We start from the raw sequence: 22,944 nt of genomic DNA on the forward strand, positions 1-22,944 counted from the left end.
AAGAGTAAATTTTCAAAGATAAGTCAACAGGAATAATTCATTCATTTCAACATTAGTTAAGTATCTTTAGTATAACAAGTAATATGCATGCTAGGGTCTAGAAATATAACATTGAAACAGACCAAACTTTGCTTTGGATCATAGGATGCAGTAGACTATATGGAAAAAGAGACATAATTTTATATTTACAATACAGTGGAACAAGATTAATAATAAAATTATTATCAAAACATAATTCTCTTCTAAAGTATCAGAATAGATGTTTTACATTGAAATCCTCAAGGGTATACTCATTTTTACATAACTCTAACCAAGTTTTAGAAAACAAAGTGCTTAGACTTTGAGAAATAGAACAATTAACTGGATGTGGGATGTTGAACTGTTGCTATCCTGAAGTCACCTTAATGATATTATCCACAAATAAATGCAATTTCAGTGAACTGACAAATTTGTCAGTGAATTGACAAATGGATTACATGGGAAAGTAGGCATGCAGGTGTGAAAAAGGCTATTCTGGTCTGGATATTTGGTATTTAAGCAAAAAGCTGGAGGATAAACAAAAGGAAGAATGGATCGGAAGTAACAGTGAGTACATAATTATTGAGGCAGATGGAACTTGGCAATTGCTTTTGGGTGCCAAGAACTAAATATGCAAGGTGTACTTGGAGCATAGTAAGCAAAGAGGAAAGTGGGATAAGATAGCAATGATGTAGTATTCTGTGAAGGATGTGATCATTGCCATCTTGGTCCATGTATTGATTACTCATGAGCACAATTAAATGTTCTAGTATACTCATACTTCGCAATGTTGTCCATAGTTTGTCATGATCTACATAATCAAAAGCCTTTGCATTGCAAAAAGCACAGGTAAACACATCTTTCTGGTATTCTCTGCTTTCAGCCAACATCAATTAGACATCACCAATGATATCCCTCGTTCCATGGCCTTTTCTGAATCCGGCTTGAACCTCTGAAAATTCTCTGTCAATGTATGCTTGCAGTTGTATCTGTATTACCTTTAGTAAAACTTTAATTGCATGGGATATCAAACTTATTGTCCAATGATATTCGCATTCCATTGGGTCACCTCTCTTTAGAATGGGCACAACTATGGATCTCTTCCAATCAGTCGGCCAGATAGTTGTCTTCCAAATTTTTTGGCATAGATGAGTGAGTGCCTCCAGTGTTGCCTCACTTTCTTGAGCTATTTCAATTTTTATTCCATCAATTCCTGGTGACTTGTTCTTTGCCAATTCCTTCGATGCACCTTGGACTTACTTCCTCCTTTAGTATCATTGGCTCTTGATCATATACTACCTCTTGAAAAGGTTGAACATCAACTATTTCCTTTTGGTTCAGTGACTCTTCACATTCTTTCCATCTTTTGATGCTTTCTGTGTCATTCAATAATTTGCCCAGAGAATCCTTCAATAACAAAAATGGAGGCTTGAATTTTTTTCTTCAGTTCCCTCAGTTTAAGAAATGCTGAGCATATTCTTCCCTTTTTGGTTTTCTGACTCCAGATCTTTACACATTTCATTGTAACATTTGCTTTGCCTTCTCAAGCTGACCTTTGAAATTTTCTGTTCAGCTCTTGTATCTCTTCATTTTTTTCCCCATTTGCATTAGTATCTCTACATTGAAAAGCAAGCTTCAGTGTCTCTTCTAACGTACACTTTGATCTTTTCCTTCTTTCTTGTCTTCTTAATGACTTTTGCTTTCTTCTCATATGATGTTCCTGATGTCATCCCACAAATCTTCTTGTCTTCAGTCTTTAATGTATCAAATGTGCTCTTCAGATGATCTCTAAATTCAGATGGGATATGCTCAAGGTCATATTTTGGCTCTTGTGGACTTGTTTTTATTTTCTTTGGTTTGAATTTGCATATGAGCAATTGATGGTGTTCCAAAATCTGCCTCTGGCCTTGTTTGACTGATGATATGGAACTTTTCCATCGCCTCTTTCCATAGGTAGAGTCTATTGATTTCTGTGTGTTCCATCTGGTGAGTTCCATGTGTATAATTGTCTCTTATGCTGTCTAAAGAAGATATTTGAAATGAACAAATCATTGATTTTGCAGAATTCTATCATGTGATCTCCAGCATCATTTCTATCAACAAGGCCATATTTTCCAACTACTGATTCTTCTTCTTTGTTCACAACATTTGCATTCCAATCAACAGTAATGTTCAATACATCTTGATTGCATGTTTGATCAATTTCAGATTGAAGATGTTGCTAGAATTCTTCTATTTCAACCTCACTAGCTTTAGTGGTTGGTGCATAAATTTGAATAATAGTGGTATTAGCTGGTTTTACCTGTAGCAACATGGATATTATCTTATCACAGTCAGCATTATACCTCATGACTGATCTGGATATGTTCTTTTTGATGATGAATGCAACACCATTCCTCTTCAATTTGTCATTTCTGACATAGTAAGACATGTGGTTGTAAGATTCAAAATGGCCAATACCACTCCATTTCAGCTCACTAATGCCTAAGACATCGATTTTTATGCATTCCATTTCATTTTTTAAAATGTTTATTGTGAATTATGTGATAGTTTACATGGGAGCACATTAGCTTTAGATTCTTCTTATCCTATATCATTTCATTGTCATGGTTACAATCTTCTCCATGCATCATTAACCAACCAAAGGTTATATCCTGCAAGTCTGCCCCTTGTTCATCAGCACACAGCCCCACTCCCTCTCTGGGTCTAAAGTCCCCAGCCGCTCCATCTCTCCACATCATCATCTCTGCCGCCATCTCTGGCATCACTGCTTCTCTGGGTAGGGTCCTGTTCGCTGCTCTTCTCCCTTGATGGTCCCAGAGATCTCCGTTCCTAGACTGCAAAGTTAATCACTCCCCTCCTTGCTGCAAATTGTCTACCTTTACATTCCCAACCCTCACAATCAGTCCTGATAACAATTATTCACTATTGTATCACAATAGACCTATTAGCATCTCTTTTCATCAGCCCCACCCAGACAGATTGGATACTACTCAGTGGAGAGTCTACCTTCCTCCACACCCTCTGGATCTAAGTTCTCTCTTGAAAACTTATAAACCAGTCACTTTTTGCCTTTGTAGCCTCCACATTTTGGGTAGCCAATGTTCAAGTTGCCCATCACTGTCTAACTTTGTGTATGGAGGAGGTGGGAATGATCCTAGCTGTAAAGATGTTTTCCCTCTTTTGAGCTACTTCACCCATAGGTGTAGGTCAAGTTCATCAAATTGTGTCAGATTATTCTTTTTTTCCTCTTCTTTCTTGGTTTAGTTGATCTCTGATCATCTAGTCTTTGAAGCCAAGTTGAGTGGGTATTATCTGCAAGTGTGCAACTTCTTATGCATATTCTCTCTCTTCTTATAAGCTGGACGTGTTACTCTCCACTCTAGTCCTCTGTGGCTATGTCACTGACTCTGGGCCCAAGAGTCCTCAGGTCTTGCCACACTGCTGGCCGACCAGGTCTCTAGCTGGGTTCCCAGGAGTCTATTGAATGTTGTAGGGCTTTAGCGTGCAGCTTTACTGGTGTTTTTCCCTCACTTTCCCTTATCAGTGATGAACATGGTCATTGCACAGAACATGTATTACCATTGAGTCTTAGTCTTGGAAGGGGTTTGCCCTGAGGGGATCCATTTCATTTTCTACAATTTCTAATTTTCCTAGATTCATACATTGTACCTTCCATGTTCTGATTATTAATGGATGTTTACAGCTATTTCTCTTCATTTTAAGTTGTGCCCCATCAGCAAATGAAGGTTCCAAGGGATTTTCTCTCATGGGCTTTACTCCATTTGCATCATCATAGTCAACTCTACTTTGAGGAGGCAACTCTTCCCTAGTCGCATTTGAGTGCCTTCCAATCTGAGGGGCTCATTTTCGGACACTATATCTGACAGTGTTTGTCTGCTATTCATAAGGTTTTCAGTGACTAAATATTTGGAAATAGTTCGTCACTCCTTCTTCTGTCTGTCTTCTTCTGGAAGCGCATGTGAAACCTGTCCATCATGGGTGATCCTGCTGGTATTTAAAATACTGATGGCATAGTTTCCAGAATCAAAGCAACTTACAAACCACCACAGTATGACAAACTGACAGAGGAGTAGTGGTATATGGTCAGTGGAAAACAGGAAGACCCTCTATGAAATATATTGATACAGTGCAAGAAGTGTTACTAACCATCACTCCCACAGCACTCTCAACTCATGCTGGATCTGATGATTCATTGCAGGAATGACTACACAGAGAACTCAAACAACATACTCATATATCATAATAAACTCATAATTTATTAGGGAAGGTCATAGGTTACAATTCAGGGTCAGAGGTATTCATAGCACAGTTCTTGCAGTAAGGACAACTTCTCCTCTGCCGTGCCTACAGATGGGCCTCTCTGGCCCTCAGGCCCTTGGCTTAGACTCTGCCTTACTGAAGCAATGTTACAAAGTTCTTTTAGGGCTGCTGCTAAATGATCACAATACACATAACTTGACCATTAATCTCAGTCTGAAGGCACTCAGCTCTAGCTCCAAAGATCAGAAAACCTAGCTCCCCCAATTAAGTGCCCAATCTGCAAGCTAACCTCTTGCCCAAAGTCATCTTTTTTTCTCTGTGGGCTGTGAAATTCACCACTGTCTTCTCATTCTCTAACTCTTGATTCTGCTGTAGCTGCTCCTCTGCTACTTTTCTGGTGTCACATCATTTTGCTGCTGAGCCACGGAGGATCAATGTTTGGAGATTTCAGTGTCCAAATGGCATCCTGCACCACTGGCTCGTCTTCTTTGATGGTAGTGTGATCCTCACTCCTGTTTCTGAGACGACTCATTTTAAAACCTACTTTAGAGTTACAAGTTTTTACAACTACAATTAACTCTGTTAACAATCACAACTGAATCATATCATCATAGAAGCATCTTCTCACATCATTTTCACCCACACCTGACAGGAAAAAGTTGTTTGGTGGAAGTTACAAGGACTATGGGTAGAAGAGTCATATGAAGTAATCCATTGTACTACAAACCGTAGCTTCAACAATGAGCTCAAACATAGCAACAATTGTGAGGATGGAGTAGGACCAGGCAGTGTTTCCTCCCATTGAACACAGGGTCACTATGAGTCATGCCTACTGAATGGCACCTCACAATAACAGCCATACTTTACCCTTATATACCAAACTGCTTTCCCTTCAAAAACACAACCTAAAATTGATCAGATTTTCACAGACTAACAAGACAAAATTTTCACAGACTAACAAGACAAAAATAACTTCACTAAATGAAGTCCAGATGTGTCACAGTAGGATAAGTACTGGACAGCTAACCACCAAGTAGTCAGTTTAAACCACCAGCTTCTTCTTGGAAACTTTATATAGGGCTACTATTAGTCGGAACTAACTTGATGACATTTAACAATAACAACAAACTAAAAATGAAGAAAAAGGAAAAACACAAAACACAGAAGATACGAAAAATCAATATAAAAAATTTCCCAAGTGTAAGGTTCTAATACTCAAAGTAACTATGGTTCAGGGAAATGTATGTATACATTTATATATTTCCCCCTGAAATATATATAACACACATAGAAAGAGAGAGATGGTTAAATGTTGACAACTGGGTAACGTGGAAGTTCTTTGTGTTACTCTTTGAGGTTATCTGTTCTGCCATGTTGAAATTTTTTTTTAACCGTTTTAACTGCAGAGAATATGGCACTATAAGTCAACAACATTATATTTTGATGCTACTTCATACTTTTCAAGTATTATACTATCTTGGAGGTAACATTACATATCTTCTTATTTTTTCCTTATATCAGATTTTTGGGCTAATTCCTAATTAAAAAATAAAAAGAAATGTAGTATAACAAGGTAAAGAAATGTAATATACACAAAGGCTCTCTGGTAGTGTTGTGGTTACAAGCTGTGCTACTAACCTTTCGGTCAGCAGTTTGAAATTACCAGAGGTTCCACGGAAGAAAGATGAGGGTTTCTGCTCCCGTAAAGATTTACAGCCTCAGAAACTCTGTGCAGGGTTGCTATGAGTCTGAACCAACTCCATGGCATACCACCACCAATATATCAACTTTGCAAAATTAATTCCTGAAGAATTATAAAGTAAACAAATTGTTATTTTTTATTCTAACTGCAATGTAAATGATGTAATTCAGAATAAGAAACATTACATTTTGTTTTTAGTGGAAGTAACAGTATAAGTCATTTTGCTTACTCTTTCTCTCCTGCCTAGGTTTCATATGTCAAAGCTATTGACATATGGATGGCAGTATGCCTCCTTTTTGTGTTTTCAGCACTTCTGGAATATGCAGCTGTAAATTTTGTTTCAAGACAACACAAAGAACTTCTAAGAATTCGACGAAAGAGAAGGAATAAGGTAAGCAATTAAATGTATTGAGTTTGTTCGGATACCGATTTTCACTGGAAGCTGATTTTTTTATATTTAATAGAGATTAACAGAAAGGGAATTTGGGACAATTATGGTATTGCTTTGGTTTTCTCATATTTGAAACATATATGTCAAAAATAGCTTCAGGGATAAAATGGTGACGCCTCAATATACTTTACACAGCATATCTGGTGACATGAGAACTGTACCAATGTCTTCCTAATGCATTTCCTAAAATACCGTTGTTTTTTGTTTCAAGTAGCAAAAAATAACATTCATTATTTGCAATTTAAAATGTGTCTTTAATGGTTTCACTTGATGTAAGCAATCAAATATAATTTTGAAGTTATTCTTACTTTTGAACTAATGCTATTGTTTCCATCAAATGTTACTAACACTGTGATGGTAAACTTATGTAAAGCTATGTAGCCTCTTTTTGATGCATACTTTTTGCATTCTTAAAACATTTCTTCTAGAACAATTTCTGATAAAAGATGAAAGTTGAACAGCAAAGAACATTTATTTAGAACATCAATCTAAGACTAGAGGATTTGTAGAAATAATCAAACTTAATTTGGGCATTCAGAGTGGTGTTGCTTCTCTCTGTTATGCCTTATAATGGCATCTCAGCTTACTGGCAAACAGTTTTGACCAACCTCTTTTCCTTTTTGGTAAGGGGGAGTGTCTACTGACCAGCAAGTCTGAGTTTGCTTGTAATATAAATTTAGAGACTGTCATTTTAAAGGCAAGTGACATTTAAAGCAGTAAATAAATGTCCATATCCAATATCTATAACAGGAGGAATTGTGGCTAAGATCCACTATACTTAAGTATTTATGTCAAAACATAGTTCTAATATTAATAGTCTAAAGCATATGTGTGCATTTTAATTTTAATGCATGTTTTAAAGGATTTAATTTTTGAACTCCTTAAAGATTCATACTAGTTTCTTAATTATTGACTGCAATTTATATATTCATAAACTTTTTTGAAGCATTAAGCCACAGTCTGTCAGTACTTAAAAGAGTATCTGGTATTAATGATATTCAAAAAATATATATATTCAATCATGTCTAATCATCCTCCTCAAATCAGCACTTCTCCAATAGAAATTAATTCATGGCAGCATGAAAGGAACATGAGCATTAGATGATTGTTGGTTAGACATATTGGATAGGAAAGTAATACTAAATTTACATTTAGTTAAATTTCCATAGAAAGGAAAGCATAGTATTTGTGCATTGAAATATATCATCATAATGGAGAAATTAAATTTTTTTAGTCCCCTTCCCTTTACCCACCACACACAATCTACTTACATTTTTCTCATTCTTCCTCATTCCCTTTCTCTTTCTTTGCTTCTTTCTTCCTCTTTTCTTCCTACAGCCCCCACTTTTCTCTTAGGATACCTAACACTAACTGAAACACTAAGCAGGACCATGTGTTCTGTCACAAGAGAGATGTTCTTGTCTTTATTTCCAATTAGTGACTGATAAAGACAATATTCTTTTTCAGTAGCACTAATGTGAAGTAAAGCAATACTCATTTTCCCTATCATTTTGATTTGCTTTTACACTTTATTTTTCTTTTCTATATCTCCTTTCTTCCTATACAATTCAGAATATATTAACCTTGTGTTACAAACATTAAAAATGGATATTATGATGTGGTATCTAAATGAATGGAATCTGAGAGATCAAACATATTCTATATCCATAACACATCCAGCATCACAATATGCAATGGATAAATAATAGATTACAAGTTCAGACACTCAGTTTTGGTTCTTAAAAACAAAAACTAGCCTGACCAAGCAGCTCTTTTTCCATTTTATCATACATAAAAAATAATTGGGAGTAAATATTTTATATTCTTCACTTTTTAGTTTACAGAGACATGGCAAAATCCATTTTTTTTCAGTGATTGGAAATCTGGTAAAATATTGAAATGCAAAAATAACAATTTATAATTTTCCAACAGTATTTAAAATATTCAGGAAACAAATATTGTAATTAATATTTAGTGCAGAAAATCACATTTTCTAAAAGGTTCAATTCATACTTCATAGACGGGTATTTTGCATACGTGAAAAATCTATTAATTAATACACATGTATGTTAAAAATGCTATATGTAATTAAAACCAATTGTACGATTATATTTTATTCATATGTGACTTGATTCTCTGGGTTCTCAATCTCTCTTGGTCCACTTTACTTTCCCACAGACAGAAGCTTTTGCATTGGAGAAGTTTTACCGTTTCTCAGACACGGTAAATCCACTTTCTTAACACTAAATATGGGCATGTGGTCATCTGTGAAAAGCAGACAGCATATCTGCTCCCAGGCAGTGTTTGGTGGAGAAATATGGCCCCTTCCAGATTTAAAGCTAAACCAACTCTGCCTCGCTTTAGCTGAGGATGGTCTCTGTTGTTGTGTTTTTGTTGTTGTTGTTGTTTTAACTTTACTTGTCTTCCCTATTCAGTGAAAGGTTTTTAAAATATTGTTGTTATTAATGAAGTTGTTTCATTTGTCAAGATGATTTTAAGTATCTATTAAAGAGAAATGTCATATATATCCCATAATACCTATAATAATCTCTTTAAAAATAAGCATATAAAATAAATAAGCATGTAGTTTGATAAAATTAGTTCAAAAGTAGTCCCACTTGCCAGAAAATAAAAATATCAAAAGCAATAAAATGATTTGTGGTGGTGGTTACGTGCCGTAGAGTCGGTTGCAATTCATAACAACCTTGTACAGGGGTTCTGAGGCTGTAAATCTTTATGGGGTCAGAAAGCCTCATCTTTTCTCCAGCAGAAGAGCTGACCTTAAAGTTCACAACCTGATTATTCATAACCACTATGCAACCAGAGCTCCTTAAAATGCTTTGTACAGTCTATATAATTATAATTTTAGAATTTGTTCTTAATGTCAACTTATGGTAACATTCTTCTTAGAATATGAATGATACTGATTTTGAAAGTAACATCCTTTGAAATTGTTGAATAATAAAAATCACAAGGATACATGCCCTCATATAATAGCTGTATGTTTAGAAAAGAAGTCTTGGGCAGCGAATATTGGTCCATAGATAGCTGTTGTTGTTGTTGTTGTTGTTGTTAAGTGCCATTGAGTAGACTCTGGCCCATAGCATTCCTATATAAGGTTTCCAATGAGCAGCTGGTGAGCTTGAACCACCAACTTTGCAGTTCAAACGGCTTTGCAGTCTGGCGCATTAACCCACAGCACCACACCAGGACTCCATAGATAGCTAGAGTTGGATAAATATAATATTCAATGCCTGAATATACATCTGCCAAATACAAGAATTTAGCATGGAGAATCATGTACAAATTGTTAGGTCTACTAAAGTAAAATTTCTTAGGTAAAGTACATTTAAATACTCCCCAGATGATTTTACTATGCATCTCTGGCTAAGAAGTACTTCAGACCCAACAGGTTAGATGAAAATTTCAATAATCTCAACTTCAGGATATATTTGTTGTTGTTGTTAAGTGCCATCAAGTCAGTTCCAACCCATAATGACCTTGTATAGAATTTCTGAGGAGTAATTGGTGAGCTTGAACCACCAACCTTGCAGTTCAAATTGCTTTGCAGTTGGGTACATTAATCCACAATGCCACACCAGGACTCCTTCAGGACATATTTAGGCGCAGTATTATTTATAAATATTTATTAAGCTTTTATGTTATCATATACAATCACTCAACTATGTTCTTTGCTACTGAAATTGCATGGTATTTTCCATCTTAGCTACTGTCCTTTTGTTTTTCATTCCTGGAAAAATAATCTCAAATGAATCAATTGCCTTTACTTCATAAGCTTAAAAGCAAATCTTTTAATTGCATGGAATTTTCATAATGAGTGTGGTGCTGTAGGTTCAACACTAGATGATCTACAGTTCAAACCCACCAGCTGTGCCTTGGAAATCTTATACAAGTTCACTATGGATCAGAACTAACTCGAGGACACTTAACAACAACATGTAGATTTTGGAAGATAGATAAGCATATACATAGATGGCTAGATGGATAGATAGATAGATAGATAGATAGATAGATAGATAGATAGATAGATAGATAGATAGATGACAGATGAATGATGTTAGGCATCGTCGGACTCATAGTGGCCCTATGTACAACAGAACTAAACAGTGCTTGATTCTCTATTCTAACAGTTGTTATGCATGAACCATTGCTTTTACAGATATATAGGTTTGGAAAAACATAGCTAACTCACCCATAAATAAACAAAGGGACTGAGCTTGCACAATGTTCAAAGTGCTCGACTACTGACCAAAATGGCTCAGTTCAATCAGAGGCATATCTACAGAAAATAGTGCCTAGGACAATTCATTTAAATTGCTAGCTGCTCTCTCATAGCCGGCTGTAGAAATCACCATGATGAGTAGAACTTCTCATTGGCATCCCCCACAAGTGGCACCTAGACCATATAACGTAACTGCCATACCTTAGGTGTAGGGAAGTTCTACTCTGCCTTATACAGTGTCAGTATGAGTCAGAATTTATTCCATGGCAATGAGTTTATAACCGAAAGCACATCTTTAATTAAAAAATGCTTTAGAAAACAATGCAAGAAAACTTTAATACAAAACCAGGCTTATTCACCCCATAGATTAATAAAAATTATTTTTTAAAAGAAATATGATAAAACAAATATATACATTATAAAATATAGTCATACTAATGATTTTATAATATTCTAATTATTATTAGTGTGGCACTGTAGGACCAGCACTGAACTGCGAACCACTAAGTGAGCAGTTCAAACCCACCAGCTGCTCCTCAGACACCCTATACAGGGTCACTATGAGTCGGAACCAACTTGATGGCATTTAATAATCTATGTAACAAACTACTATACATCTATTTGACTTATTTTTTTGTTTTGTTTTGTTTTTTGTGTATTTTTTTTGTACATTTCAGAAGTTAGTCTCTACATGTAAAAGACCCTAGGCTGACTGGATGAATTATTTATTTAAAACTATAGCTTTTTCTCAGAAAGAGTCTGAGCAGTCTAAATCTTTAAAATAATGAGTCTAAAGTTTAACTATGCCTTTTATTTCCATGAGCATGTTTTCATAAATTTTCTCAGTGTCCTGATTTCACAGAATAGGCAAAGTAAAAAAACAAAACAAAAAACTTCATTATAGAAAGTTTGTCAAAACAGGGAACCTTATATGAATGTAAATATTATTCCTAAGGAAGGGCTAGCTTGGTTCACCATTGTCTTAATATGCATTCTTTTATATGTATTTCCTCTACTCAGGTCTACTATTAAAGCACCAATGAATTGTCTATTATTAAAAAAAAAAAAAAAAAAAAATTCCTGGTATCCAGATTTCCCCACCCCACACTGCCCAAAGCCTGCTGTGTGCTGATTATCCCCTGACCTTTTATATGCTTCTCCCCAGTGCTCTATATGTATGGATGCATGTGTGACATAAAAGTATTTTGGATAAAAGCTGCTCTTCCCATTTATGATATTACTTAAATCCTGTGTACGTATAGACTTGTCAAATTGTTTGTCTACATATATTATTTTTTGTGATATATGAATGAAGTGGGATTGCATTAATTAATGCATTTCATTTATCCTCTTTGGTATTGCAATGTACTGATACAACAACTTTCTGCAAGAAAACATTCTCAAAATCTCCTACTACCTCTGTCTTCCTACTTGTTATTGTATGTTTATCATTTATGTATAAAGACCCCATTATTTTTAAGGACTATTTATTAGTGAATCTGAATAAAGCCTTAAATGCTAACCAAAACGCCAGTGACTGGACTGCACCAGCAACTCAGCACAAGAGAGATGTGGCGGTCTGTTTCTCCAATCATTATTGTTGTTGTTAAGCGCCGTCGAGTTGGTTCTGACCATAGCGACCCTGTATAGTGTTTTCAAGGAGCAGCTTGAGCTTGAACCGCCGACCCTGCAGTTCAAACCGACTTTGCAGTCCAGCACATTAACCCACAGTGCCACACCAGGACTCCTGTTGTTGTTAAGTGCCGTGGAGTCGGAACCGACCCATAGCGACCCTGTACAGGGTTTCCGAGGGTGTAAATCTTTACGGGAGTAGAAAGCCTCATCTTTCTCCCGTGAAGCAGCTGGTAGTTTCGAACTGCTGACCTTGCGGTTCACAGCCCGATTCGTAACCACTATGCTACCCTAGAAATTACAGCCCTGAAAACACTATTGTTGTTGTTAGGTGCCATTGAGTTGGTACAGACTCATAGTTACCCTATGCACAACTGAATGAAACACTGCCCAGTCCTGGGACAACCTCACAATCTTTGCATGCTTGAGCCCATTGATGCTGCCATTTTGCCCATCCATCTCGCTGGGGGTCTTCCTCTTTTTCTCTGACCCTCCACCTTACCAAACATGATTCCTTTTCCAGCAACTGGTCTTTCCTGACAATATATCCGAAGTATGAGAGACGATGTTTGGCCATCCTGGCCTCCAAGGAGCACTCTGGCTATTGGGTAGTACTATACTGACTTGTAGGGTCACTATGTGTTAGAATCTATTCGATGACAATGGGTATCTTTTTTTTTAATATAAACAAATAAAGTAGGGATGGTCCATTACTTCTAGATTTAAGAAATCATGACCAATTATTATTTTGCTAAGCACAATACCTTTTTGCATAAAGATATCATTGATTGCATTCTGACTATACATAAAATGAAAATTATTTTATTTGCTTACATATTTATTTACTTGTGTATTTGCATGCTGTCTTACTTTAAAACATAACTAAAGCTAATGTTTAAAGATAATACATAATTGATTTTTTTCTGCCAGTGCATGTTTTCAACACTATAGTCTTAGGACAAAAATGCACATATATGTGAATACTTATTGGGGTTTAAGTGATAAGGCACCACATTGAAAATTAATGTGTTATTACATATGTAAAGTTGTGCAGTCATTCTTCCATTCTAGGTTAATTTATTCTATATTGTTTCAATAGACAGAGTAGTACTTAGGAACTTTTTTCACATATATACATGAGAAAAGTAGATTCCAATAATTTTATTCAGACAAAATTTTATTTGAATGACGATGATACTCATGAGTTGATAAGTCATTCTCTCAAGTAATATAACATTTTAAGAATGTATTTATTTCCTATAAACCAGTATTTAGAGTTAGTGTTAAGCACAGATAATTTTTGAACCTATATCTTTTCTGAGACATCTGTTCGGGAAAATAATATTTAATAAAGTAATAAGATCTCTATTTAAATCTAAATTATTTCTATCTCAAAAATAACTAGTATACAAATACTAATGTGTAAACACATGATCTCTTTATCATTTTATGTAATGCCATAATTACGAGTTGACATTGAAGGACTATTGTACATCATGATAGAAATACATGTTTTAAAAATAAATTATCACATTTATTTTTTCACTTTTTCTGTATAATATTTGAGTTGCATTTTTGTAATCTGTCATTACATTCATCCTTTTAAGCCTATCTTGTGCTGCTCAATCATCTCTAGTCTCTGCATCTAACATTAATGTGCCAAGTATAAACTTGGCTGATTCATAGCTAATCCATATGACATGTATAATAAATGTAAAGTTTTGGAGACTTGATTTAAAATAATTTTATATTTACAATTGAATTGTATCTGTAAAGTATGCTAAGCCTTCCATTTCTAAATTATAGATGACTGTAGATAGATGTATGAATATTCATTTGAGGTTAACACGTATTTAGCAAAACTGTTTTAAAATTATTTTGCATTTTGTATTTTAACAAAATTTTCTAAATAGTAGTGATCCCTCCCCCAAAAAATTCTATACTTATTAGCAATTTTTAGGGAAATATACACATTTTGAATACATGGAAATTATTAGCAGTTCCCTTTTTGCCCTCTGTCATTCTCCCATTAGACAATTAAAAGGTATAAGAAATAAATAAACAGTAAGACCTTTAGGATAATCTTTTGAACGTCCTGATTGTTTAAACTCTTCAAAGAAAACAACAAAAGAAAAAATACTGGAACACAATTAATATTTTTAATGCTGCTGCATCTGAAAGGAAGGAACACCAGTGGCACTGTAGGATAAACATTGGACTGCTAAACACAAGGTTGGCTGTTCAAACCCACCAATTGCTTCAAGGGAGATAGATGAGGCTTTCTGCTACCATAAACATTTACAGTCTGGGAAACCCTAAACAGGATTGTTATTAATCAGAACAGACTTTTAACAACATGTCTTAAAACAATTTGCCCAGTCATTACATCAGTCTCTCTTAGATTGTTTTGTTCTCATGCATAGGCCATCTTCATGCCTTAATCACTCCACCATGCAAGTAGTGTTTTGTGTGTATGTCATTTTTGAGAATCTGAAATTAGTTCCTACCTCATATGTAGTATGTGAATATGTTATGGTTGATGGTAGAAACTTAAACTAACCTTGCATTTTCTATCTCTAATATTCTTGTTAGAGTCCTGGTATGACACTGTGGGTTAATGCACTGGATTCCCAGGTCTGTTTGAACTGCAAGGTCAGTGGTTCAAGCTCAGCAGCTGCTCCTTGGAAATCCTATACAGTCAGAACCAACTCAACAGCACTTAACAACAGCAACAATAGCAATATTCTTGTTATAATATGCATTTTCTATGAATCGGTCATTTGCATTATTATCTAAACAAAATGCAAAGGCATTTAGGATATACTGCATTATGATACAGATGCTGAATTAATGAAACATTTTTCTAATTTAATTTTATTTTGTTAATCAGCCATGTTTTACAGTACATTTAAAAATTTTGGTTTAACCTTTATTATTATATTTATTTTGAATGGCAAAGAGCTTTAATCTTATTGTTATTATGTACTGACTAACAAATACTGTCTCAACATTTTTTTGTGTTTGTTTTACTTTCTTATCTTTTAGCATTTGGTCCATTAGAAATATAATATGAAGAGTTTTCTGGAAAATTAAATTATCTCAAAAAACATACTTCCGTACTAATATCACTGTTCATGAGGTTTTTACTGACCAAAATTTTCAGATGTAGACCTTCACATCCTTTTTCCAGTGTATCTTAGTCTGAAAGCACTGCTGAAATTTCTTCACTATGGGTGACTCATCTGACATTTGAAAAACTTGTGGCATATCTTCTATCAAATTTAGAGAATATACTAAAACCTAATTCATATAAAATGCATATTATAAAAATTATAGGTAGTATTTCAGATCATGGAAGTTCTAGAACATAATTGTGCTCATGCAGAACTTGCATATAAGCCAAAAGGTAGTCATTCAAACCAGGGGATATTAAGTGGTTTAAAATCAGGAAAGGTGTGTGTCAGGATTGTATCATGTCACCCTATGTATTCAAACTGTATGCTGAGCAAATCTTCTAAGAATCTGGACTTTATGAGAAAGAATGTGTCATCAGTATTGGGGGAAGACAATTGTGATATAAAGATGTCACAACCTTCACATCTTTATATAGATTTTTAACAACCTTTCACAACTTTGCTTGCTGAAACCAAAGAGAATTTGAAACTCTATGATGAAGATTAAAGACTATAGCATAGCATTCAGTAAGGAAGACATCTCAAAATGAAGAAAACAAAAGTCCTCACAAATTGGGCACAAAGAGAAACACTCTACCTGCAGATGATGTAATCCCAAAGGCTCAGCAAGAAAATGATTGGTAATTATTAAAAGATTCAGCAGAAGGGCAGGGTACAAGATCAACTTATAAAAATCAGTTGGAGTTTTTACACTAGTAGACCAAGAGACATCACCACAATAAATGGAGAAAAGATTGACCTCCAAAAAGGATTTCATTTTACAAAATCAACATCTGTGAAAGCATCAGTCAGGAAATGAAATGGTGCATTCCATTGGGCAAATCTGTAGCAAAAGACCTGTTTAAAGTATAAAAGTGCAAATATGACACTTTGAGGACTAAAGATGGTCTGACCCAAGCCATGGTATTTCTTATTGTCTCATGTACATGAGAAAGCGAGACAATAAATAGGGAAGACTGAAAAAGAACAGTTGCTGCTGTTGTTAAGTGCCATGGAGTTGGTTCCGATTAATAAAGACCCTGTCTAGGGTTTCTGAGGAGTTGCTAGAGGGTTTGAACCATTGGACTTGTAGCTCAAACTGAACTTGCAGTCCAATCATCCTGTAGCGCCGCATCAGGACTGCAACAATAGGCTCAAGCATAGGATTTTGGTGCAACTGAAACAAAATTGACCTGTGTTTTGTTCTATTTTACCTGGAGTTACTATGAGCCAGAGTTGACTAAATGTCACCTACCAACAACAAGGAGCTCTGGTAGCATAGTGGTTACTAGATGGGCTGCCAACCTCAAGGTCAGCAGTTTGAAACTACCAGCGGTTCCACAGGAGAAAAATGAGGCGTTGTGCTCCCGTAAAGATTTATAGTCTTGGAAACCCTATGGAGGGTCACTATCAGTCAGAACCAACTCCAAGGTACTTAACAACAATTGAGTCCTGGGATGGTGCTGTAGGATAAGCACTAGACCACAAGGATAGTTTCAGCTGCAAGGTAGGCTTAGGAAATCCTACACAAGGTCACTGTGTGTTGGGACCAATTCAACAGAACTTAACAACAATAACAACAAATCACTATATCACTTCACATCTGCACATACACAAATACAAGATAATTCTATGATGAGAAAATTCTAAGCAGAGCAATTAATTTAGTAATGAATTAATTCAATGACTCTGTTAATTAACGTTGAGTCAATTTCCACTTATAGTGACACTATGCAGTACAGAATGAAACACTGTCTGGGCCTTCACCATTCTCATATCTGCTGTTATGTTTCAGCCCATTGTTGTTACCATTGTGTCAGTTGATCTTGGTGACCCTCCACTTTACCAAGCATGATGTCCTCCTCTAAGACCTGTACATAAGACAAAGTCGCAAATGTGTGTTTCTAAAGAGTATTCTGGCTATACTTCCTCCAAGACAGATTTGTTTGCTCTTCTTGCAGTCCACTCTATTTTCAATATTTGTCAGCAACACCATAATTCAGATGCATCAATTCTTCTATGATCTTCCTTATCCATCGTTCAACTTTCACATATATGTGAGGTAATTGAAAATTCCATGGCTTGATTCAATTGACCTTAGTCCTCAAAGTGAGACCTTTGCTCTTTAACACTTTCAAGTGTTCTTTTTCAACAGATTAGCCTAATTTTCACTGTGGATCCAAGAAAAATTAAGTCGATGACAAATTCAAACTTTTATCAATTTGTTGTTGTTGTTGTTAAGTACCTCAGAGCCAGTTCTGATCCATAGCGACCTGGTATTGGGTTTTCAAGGAGCGACTGATGAGGCTGAACTGCCGCCTTTGAGCTTCAAACCGACTTTTCAGTCCAGTGCACTAACCCACAGCACCATACCAGGACTCCTTTGTCATGAAGTTATTTACTGGTCCAGTTGTGAGGATTTTTGTTTTCATTACTTTGAGGTGGAATTCATACAGAAGGCTGTACCTTTGATCTTCATCAGTAAGTCTATCAAGTCTTCTTTGCTCTCCACATACACATCACAGGTTGATGAAGAGTCTCTCAGTAATCTTGATACCAATTTCTTCTTTATTATAGTCCATCTTCTCATATTATTTTGTCAACATACAGACTGAATAAGTATGATGAAACAATACAACCTTGATGCACATCTTTCCTGATTTTAAACCATTCAGTATTGCCTTGTTCTGTTCTACTGACTGCCTCTTTGTCAGTGTTCAGGTTCCTAGGGAGGACAATTAATTGTTCTAGAATATCCATTACTTGCAATGTTATCCATAGTTTGTTATGATCCACACAACTGAATGCTATTGCATAGTCAATAGAGCACAAATAAATATCTTTTTTTTATATTCTCTACTTTCAGCCAAGATCTACCTAGTAATGCAATGATAACCCTACTTCCATGTTCTCTTCTTAATCTGACTAGAATTTCTGGCTGTTCCTTGATGGTGGAACTCTCTTGGAATTATCTGCACCAAAATTTTACCTGTATGTGATATTAATAATTTTGTTTGATGATTTCTATATTCCACTGGGCTAGAATGAGGACACATATGGATCTCTTTCAATTGTTTTGTAGGGTAGCTGTCTTCTAAATTTCTTTGCATAGACGAGTTAGGCTTCCAGAGCTGCCTCAATGTTTTGAAACATTTTATTTTGTATTCCATCAATTCCTGGAGCCTTTATTTTTGATACAGTAACTCTGTGTATTTTTTCAATCTTCTTTTGATGCTCACTGCGTCATTCAATATATTCCCTATAGAATCCTTCAATGTTGTAATCAGAGGCTGGCATTTTCTTTTCAGTTCTTTCAGCTTGAGAAATGCTGAGCATGTTCTTCCATTTTGACATTTTAACTGTAGGTCTTTGCATATTTTATTATACTTTTTTTTGCCTTCTCTAGCTGCCCTTAGAATTTTTCTGTTCAGGTCTTTTAATTCATCTTTTCTTCAAGTCACTTTAGCATAGTGATGTTCAAGAGCCAGCTTCCAAGTCTATCTGACATTCATTTAGATTTGTTTTCTTTCTTTCTTGTCTTTTTATGCCCTTTTGTTTTCTTCATTATGATGTTCTTGATGTCATCCAATAACTCTCCTAATCTTTGGTTATTAATATCTACTTCATCAAATATGTTCTTGAGATAGTCTCTAAATTCAAGGGGGATGTATCCAAGGTCATATTTTGGCTCTCATCAAGTAGTTTGATTTTGTTTATGTTTTTTCTTTAGCTTCAGCCTGAACTTGCATATTAGCTAGTGATTTTCTATTTCACAGTCAACCCCTGACCTTCCTTTGTCTGATGATATTGAGGTTCTCCATCATCTCTTTGTTGTTGTTGTTGTTATGTGCCATCAAGTCGGTTCCGACCCATAGCGACCCTGTATAGGGTTTCCGAGGGTGTAAATCTTTACTGGAGTAGAAAGCCTCATCTTTCTCCCGCGGAGCAGCTGGTAGTTTCGAACCGCTGACCTTAAGGTTCACAGCCCGATTCGTAACCACTACGTTACCAGAGCTCCTTTACACAGGTATAATCACTTAGATTCCTGTATATTTCATCTGGTATTTGTAATGAATAAATTATTGGTCTTGCAAAATTCTGTTATGCAATCTCCAGCATAATTTCTATCATCAAGACCATATTTTGTAATGACAGATACTTCGTCTTTGTTGCTAATGTTCACATTCCAATAATCATTAGAGCATCTTGATTACATTATTAGTATTTTATGAAAATTGTATAATGTACAATATAAAAAGGAACATTAATAACAACTTAATTTATGACTGGATATCATAAACCCTGAGTCCCTCAAATAGCACTCTAATACTTGTCAGACATAATTTTTCCTCACCTAAAATATATATGCGGTTGTTGTTAAGTGCCATCAAGTTAGTTTCAATCCACAGCGACCCTATAGGGTTTCTGAGGAGTAGCTGGTGAGCTTGAACTGCCGTTGTTGCGGTTTGAACTGATATATACATATATACATGTGATGGACTCAAGTGTGGCAGCAGTAGTGAGGTTGGTCCAGGACCAGACTTCGTTTCGTTCTGCTGTGCATGGGATCACTATGAGTCATTTCCAACTCGATGGCACCTAACAACAACATATACATGTTGTGAACACACATATATATATTGTTGTTCTGACTCGATAGCACCTAACAACAACAACAACATATACATGTGTGTGTGTGTGTGTATATATATATATATATATACCCAATCCTGGGCCATCCTCACTATTGTTGCCAAGCTTGAGTACATCGATGCTGCCACCTGGCCAATCCATCTCGTTGGGGGTCTTCCTCTTTTTTTCTAACCCTTCACCTTACCAAACATGATATCCATCTCCAGCAATTGGTCCCTCCTGACAATATTTCCGAAGTATGAGAGACGAAGTTTGGCCATCCTGGCCTCCAAGGAGCACTCTGGCTGCACTTCTTCCAACATGGATCTGTTTGCTCTTTTGGCAGCCCATGGTACGTTCAATATTCTCCTCCAACACCATAACTCATATATATATATATGTGTGTGTGTGTGTGTGTGTATACACGAGAGGGAGAGGGAGAGGGTCATTATGAGTCAGAACAGATTCCATGACACATAACCACCAACACTACCAAGAATAGCTTACTTTTGAGAAAACATTTTCATTTTGAATTTTGAGTCTGAAATTTTGTCCAGGTCACATTTTAAATTTGAACCATCTTATATATCATATATTTGTAAACCATTTCCTCTATCTCACATATTTTTAAATAATGTAAATACTGAATTTCTTTTCAGTTTTTAGAATATAATTGTGTTCTTTAAATGGCTCTATACCATAGCTATATAATCAACATTTGAAGAAGATATTTTAATTTGAGAAATACTTTTACTGACGCTAAATATTCTATTTATTCAATTCTAAAATTAACAGTAAAACAACTGGTGATACATTTTTAAGTGAAACATTGTAGGTGGAATTGCACTAAATGAAATTATATAATGTAATTATTAACAGGATCCTGGTATAGTAAGGTCAGCCAAACATTGGACTGCTAATTGCAAAGTTGGCAGTTCAAACTTACCAGCTGCTCCTGAAAACTCTTAACAGGGTCATTTTGTGTCGGAACCAACTCCATGGCACTTAACAACAATGACATAATCATTCAAATATATTTTCTGAGTTATACATAGATACAATGGAGGATTTAATAATGTATATACCAGATAGCCATGAATGTCATAGTGGGAACAAGATTGATTGTGATTATGTGTTGCCAAGTTGGTTCTGACTCAAGCAATCCTGCTTAAGGCCTTTATTGTTGTTGTTTTTATGTGCCATTGAGTTGGTACCAACTCATAGCGACTTTATGCACGGCAGAGTGAAACACTGCCAGATCCTGGGCCAACCTCACTATTGTTGCCACATTTGAGCCCATTGATGCTGCCACTTTGCTTAGGGCCTATGAGTCTGTAAGTCTTTTCAGAAGCAGAAAGCCTTATCTTGCTCATGCAGACTGGCTGGTGAGCTTAAACAGCAGACCTTTGGTTAGCAGTTCAGTGCTTATTCTACATTGTCACCAGTGTTCCTAAACAAGACTTAGAAACAGGTATTTATTCATCAATAAATTCAATGTTAATACAAAAGTCATTATGGAGTTCTTTTCTTAAACTACCAATTAAAACATAAATACAAAGTGCTAGATGAGTTCAAAAAATGATGCATCACTATGAATTTAAGTAGGCCAGATAGTTGCATTGTGCTTCTTGAAAACCTTTGGTTCTTAACCATTGTTTTTTTTAGTCACTTAGATAGCTCGTTGGAAATGCAGATTTCTGAGTCAGACTAAATGCTGAGTAAAATTTCTGTGGTGAGAGCTAGTAGAGTGCATTTCATCCAATCCTGGTGAGTGATTCTGGGACAGGTGTTGCAACATTTTAGGGGCCATTGTCCTAGCCTAGTCTATCATTATTTCATACACATAAAATGATGGCAATTTCACAAGTCACTTTCTGTTTGTGTAATGGACCAGTGTTATATGAAAATGGTTATGTTTAGACAGTTTAAATGTTTCATTTTCCATTAAAACAAATATTAAGATATGAAGGAGCTTTATTCAGTTTAGCACAGAATACATATTTCAGGTGGCAATTAGGCCTGTGAAATAAACTTTAATGTTATATGTCTTTAATTAGCATTCTATACCTGGAGTCCTAATATGGTGCTATAAGATAAACACTTGACTAGTAACCATAAGGTTGGTCATTCAAACCCACCAGCCACTCCTTGAACACCCTATACATTGTCACTATGAATCAGAACCATCTCGACTGCACTTAAAAACAACAATTATAAAAGCCAAGAGCAATAGTAGATACAATATTTTCATCTAATTAGGAGTCAAAGCAGCTTCTCTCAAGTACACAAAACATCTTGCCCTCTGACCTATTCAGAGAATGATGACTTATAAGTTTAAAAAAAAAAAAATGGATACAATAATGTAAACAGCAATGTTTCCTACAGGTAGAACATGCAAGTACAATATTGGACACAGAATCATTAGATCAATTTATGAAAAATAAAAATAGTGTTAGGCAAAAAAGACAGAAATATGCATCACCATGCTGTTCCCTAGCCTCCACATTTCAACCTCCAGAATCAGAAGCCTATTACTCAGACCCAGATGGACTACATACTGGGCGAATGAACCAGCCATACCTTTATATCTTCACCATATGTTATCTCTAAAAATACATGTTTTAATTGTCCATTATAACTTCTATTTGAACCAATGCATGTTCTGTAGGTGAATTGGGTATGAAATTCCCAATACACAAACTATGTTGTTCTCCTGGCTCATTTTTACTTTGGTTGTGTGGAAAAGTTTTCGATTCTTGAGATACATTCCAGGGACCCAAACTGATATATAAAAAATGCCTTGTTTTTG

At 35.5% G+C, this 22,944-nt stretch overlaps 1 protein-coding gene across 2 annotated transcripts in view; it reads left to right on the plus strand.

Annotated features, from left to right (window-relative positions):
* The window catches only part of GLRA3 (glycine receptor, alpha 3), a 391,926-nt gene that overhangs the window by 345,837 nt on the left and 23,145 nt on the right, over window positions 1-22,944 (plus strand). Inside the window, exons 8-9 of one of the 2 annotated variants that reach the window (XM_006864509.1) lie at window positions 6,252-6,395; window positions 8,634-8,678. In XM_006864509.1, the coding sequence (XP_006864571.1) occupies window positions 6,252-6,395; window positions 8,634-8,678 (189 nt within the window). The remainder of the gene's footprint in view (window positions 1-6,251; window positions 6,396-8,633; window positions 8,679-22,944) is intronic. The other variant, XM_006864510.1, reaches the window with a different exon arrangement.

This window comes from Chrysochloris asiatica, unplaced genomic scaffold (genome assembly GCF_000296735.1).
Source record: "Chrysochloris asiatica unplaced genomic scaffold, ChrAsi1.0 scaffold00066, whole genome shotgun sequence".
NCBI lineage: Eukaryota > Metazoa > Chordata > Mammalia > Afrosoricida > Chrysochloridae > Chrysochloris > Chrysochloris asiatica.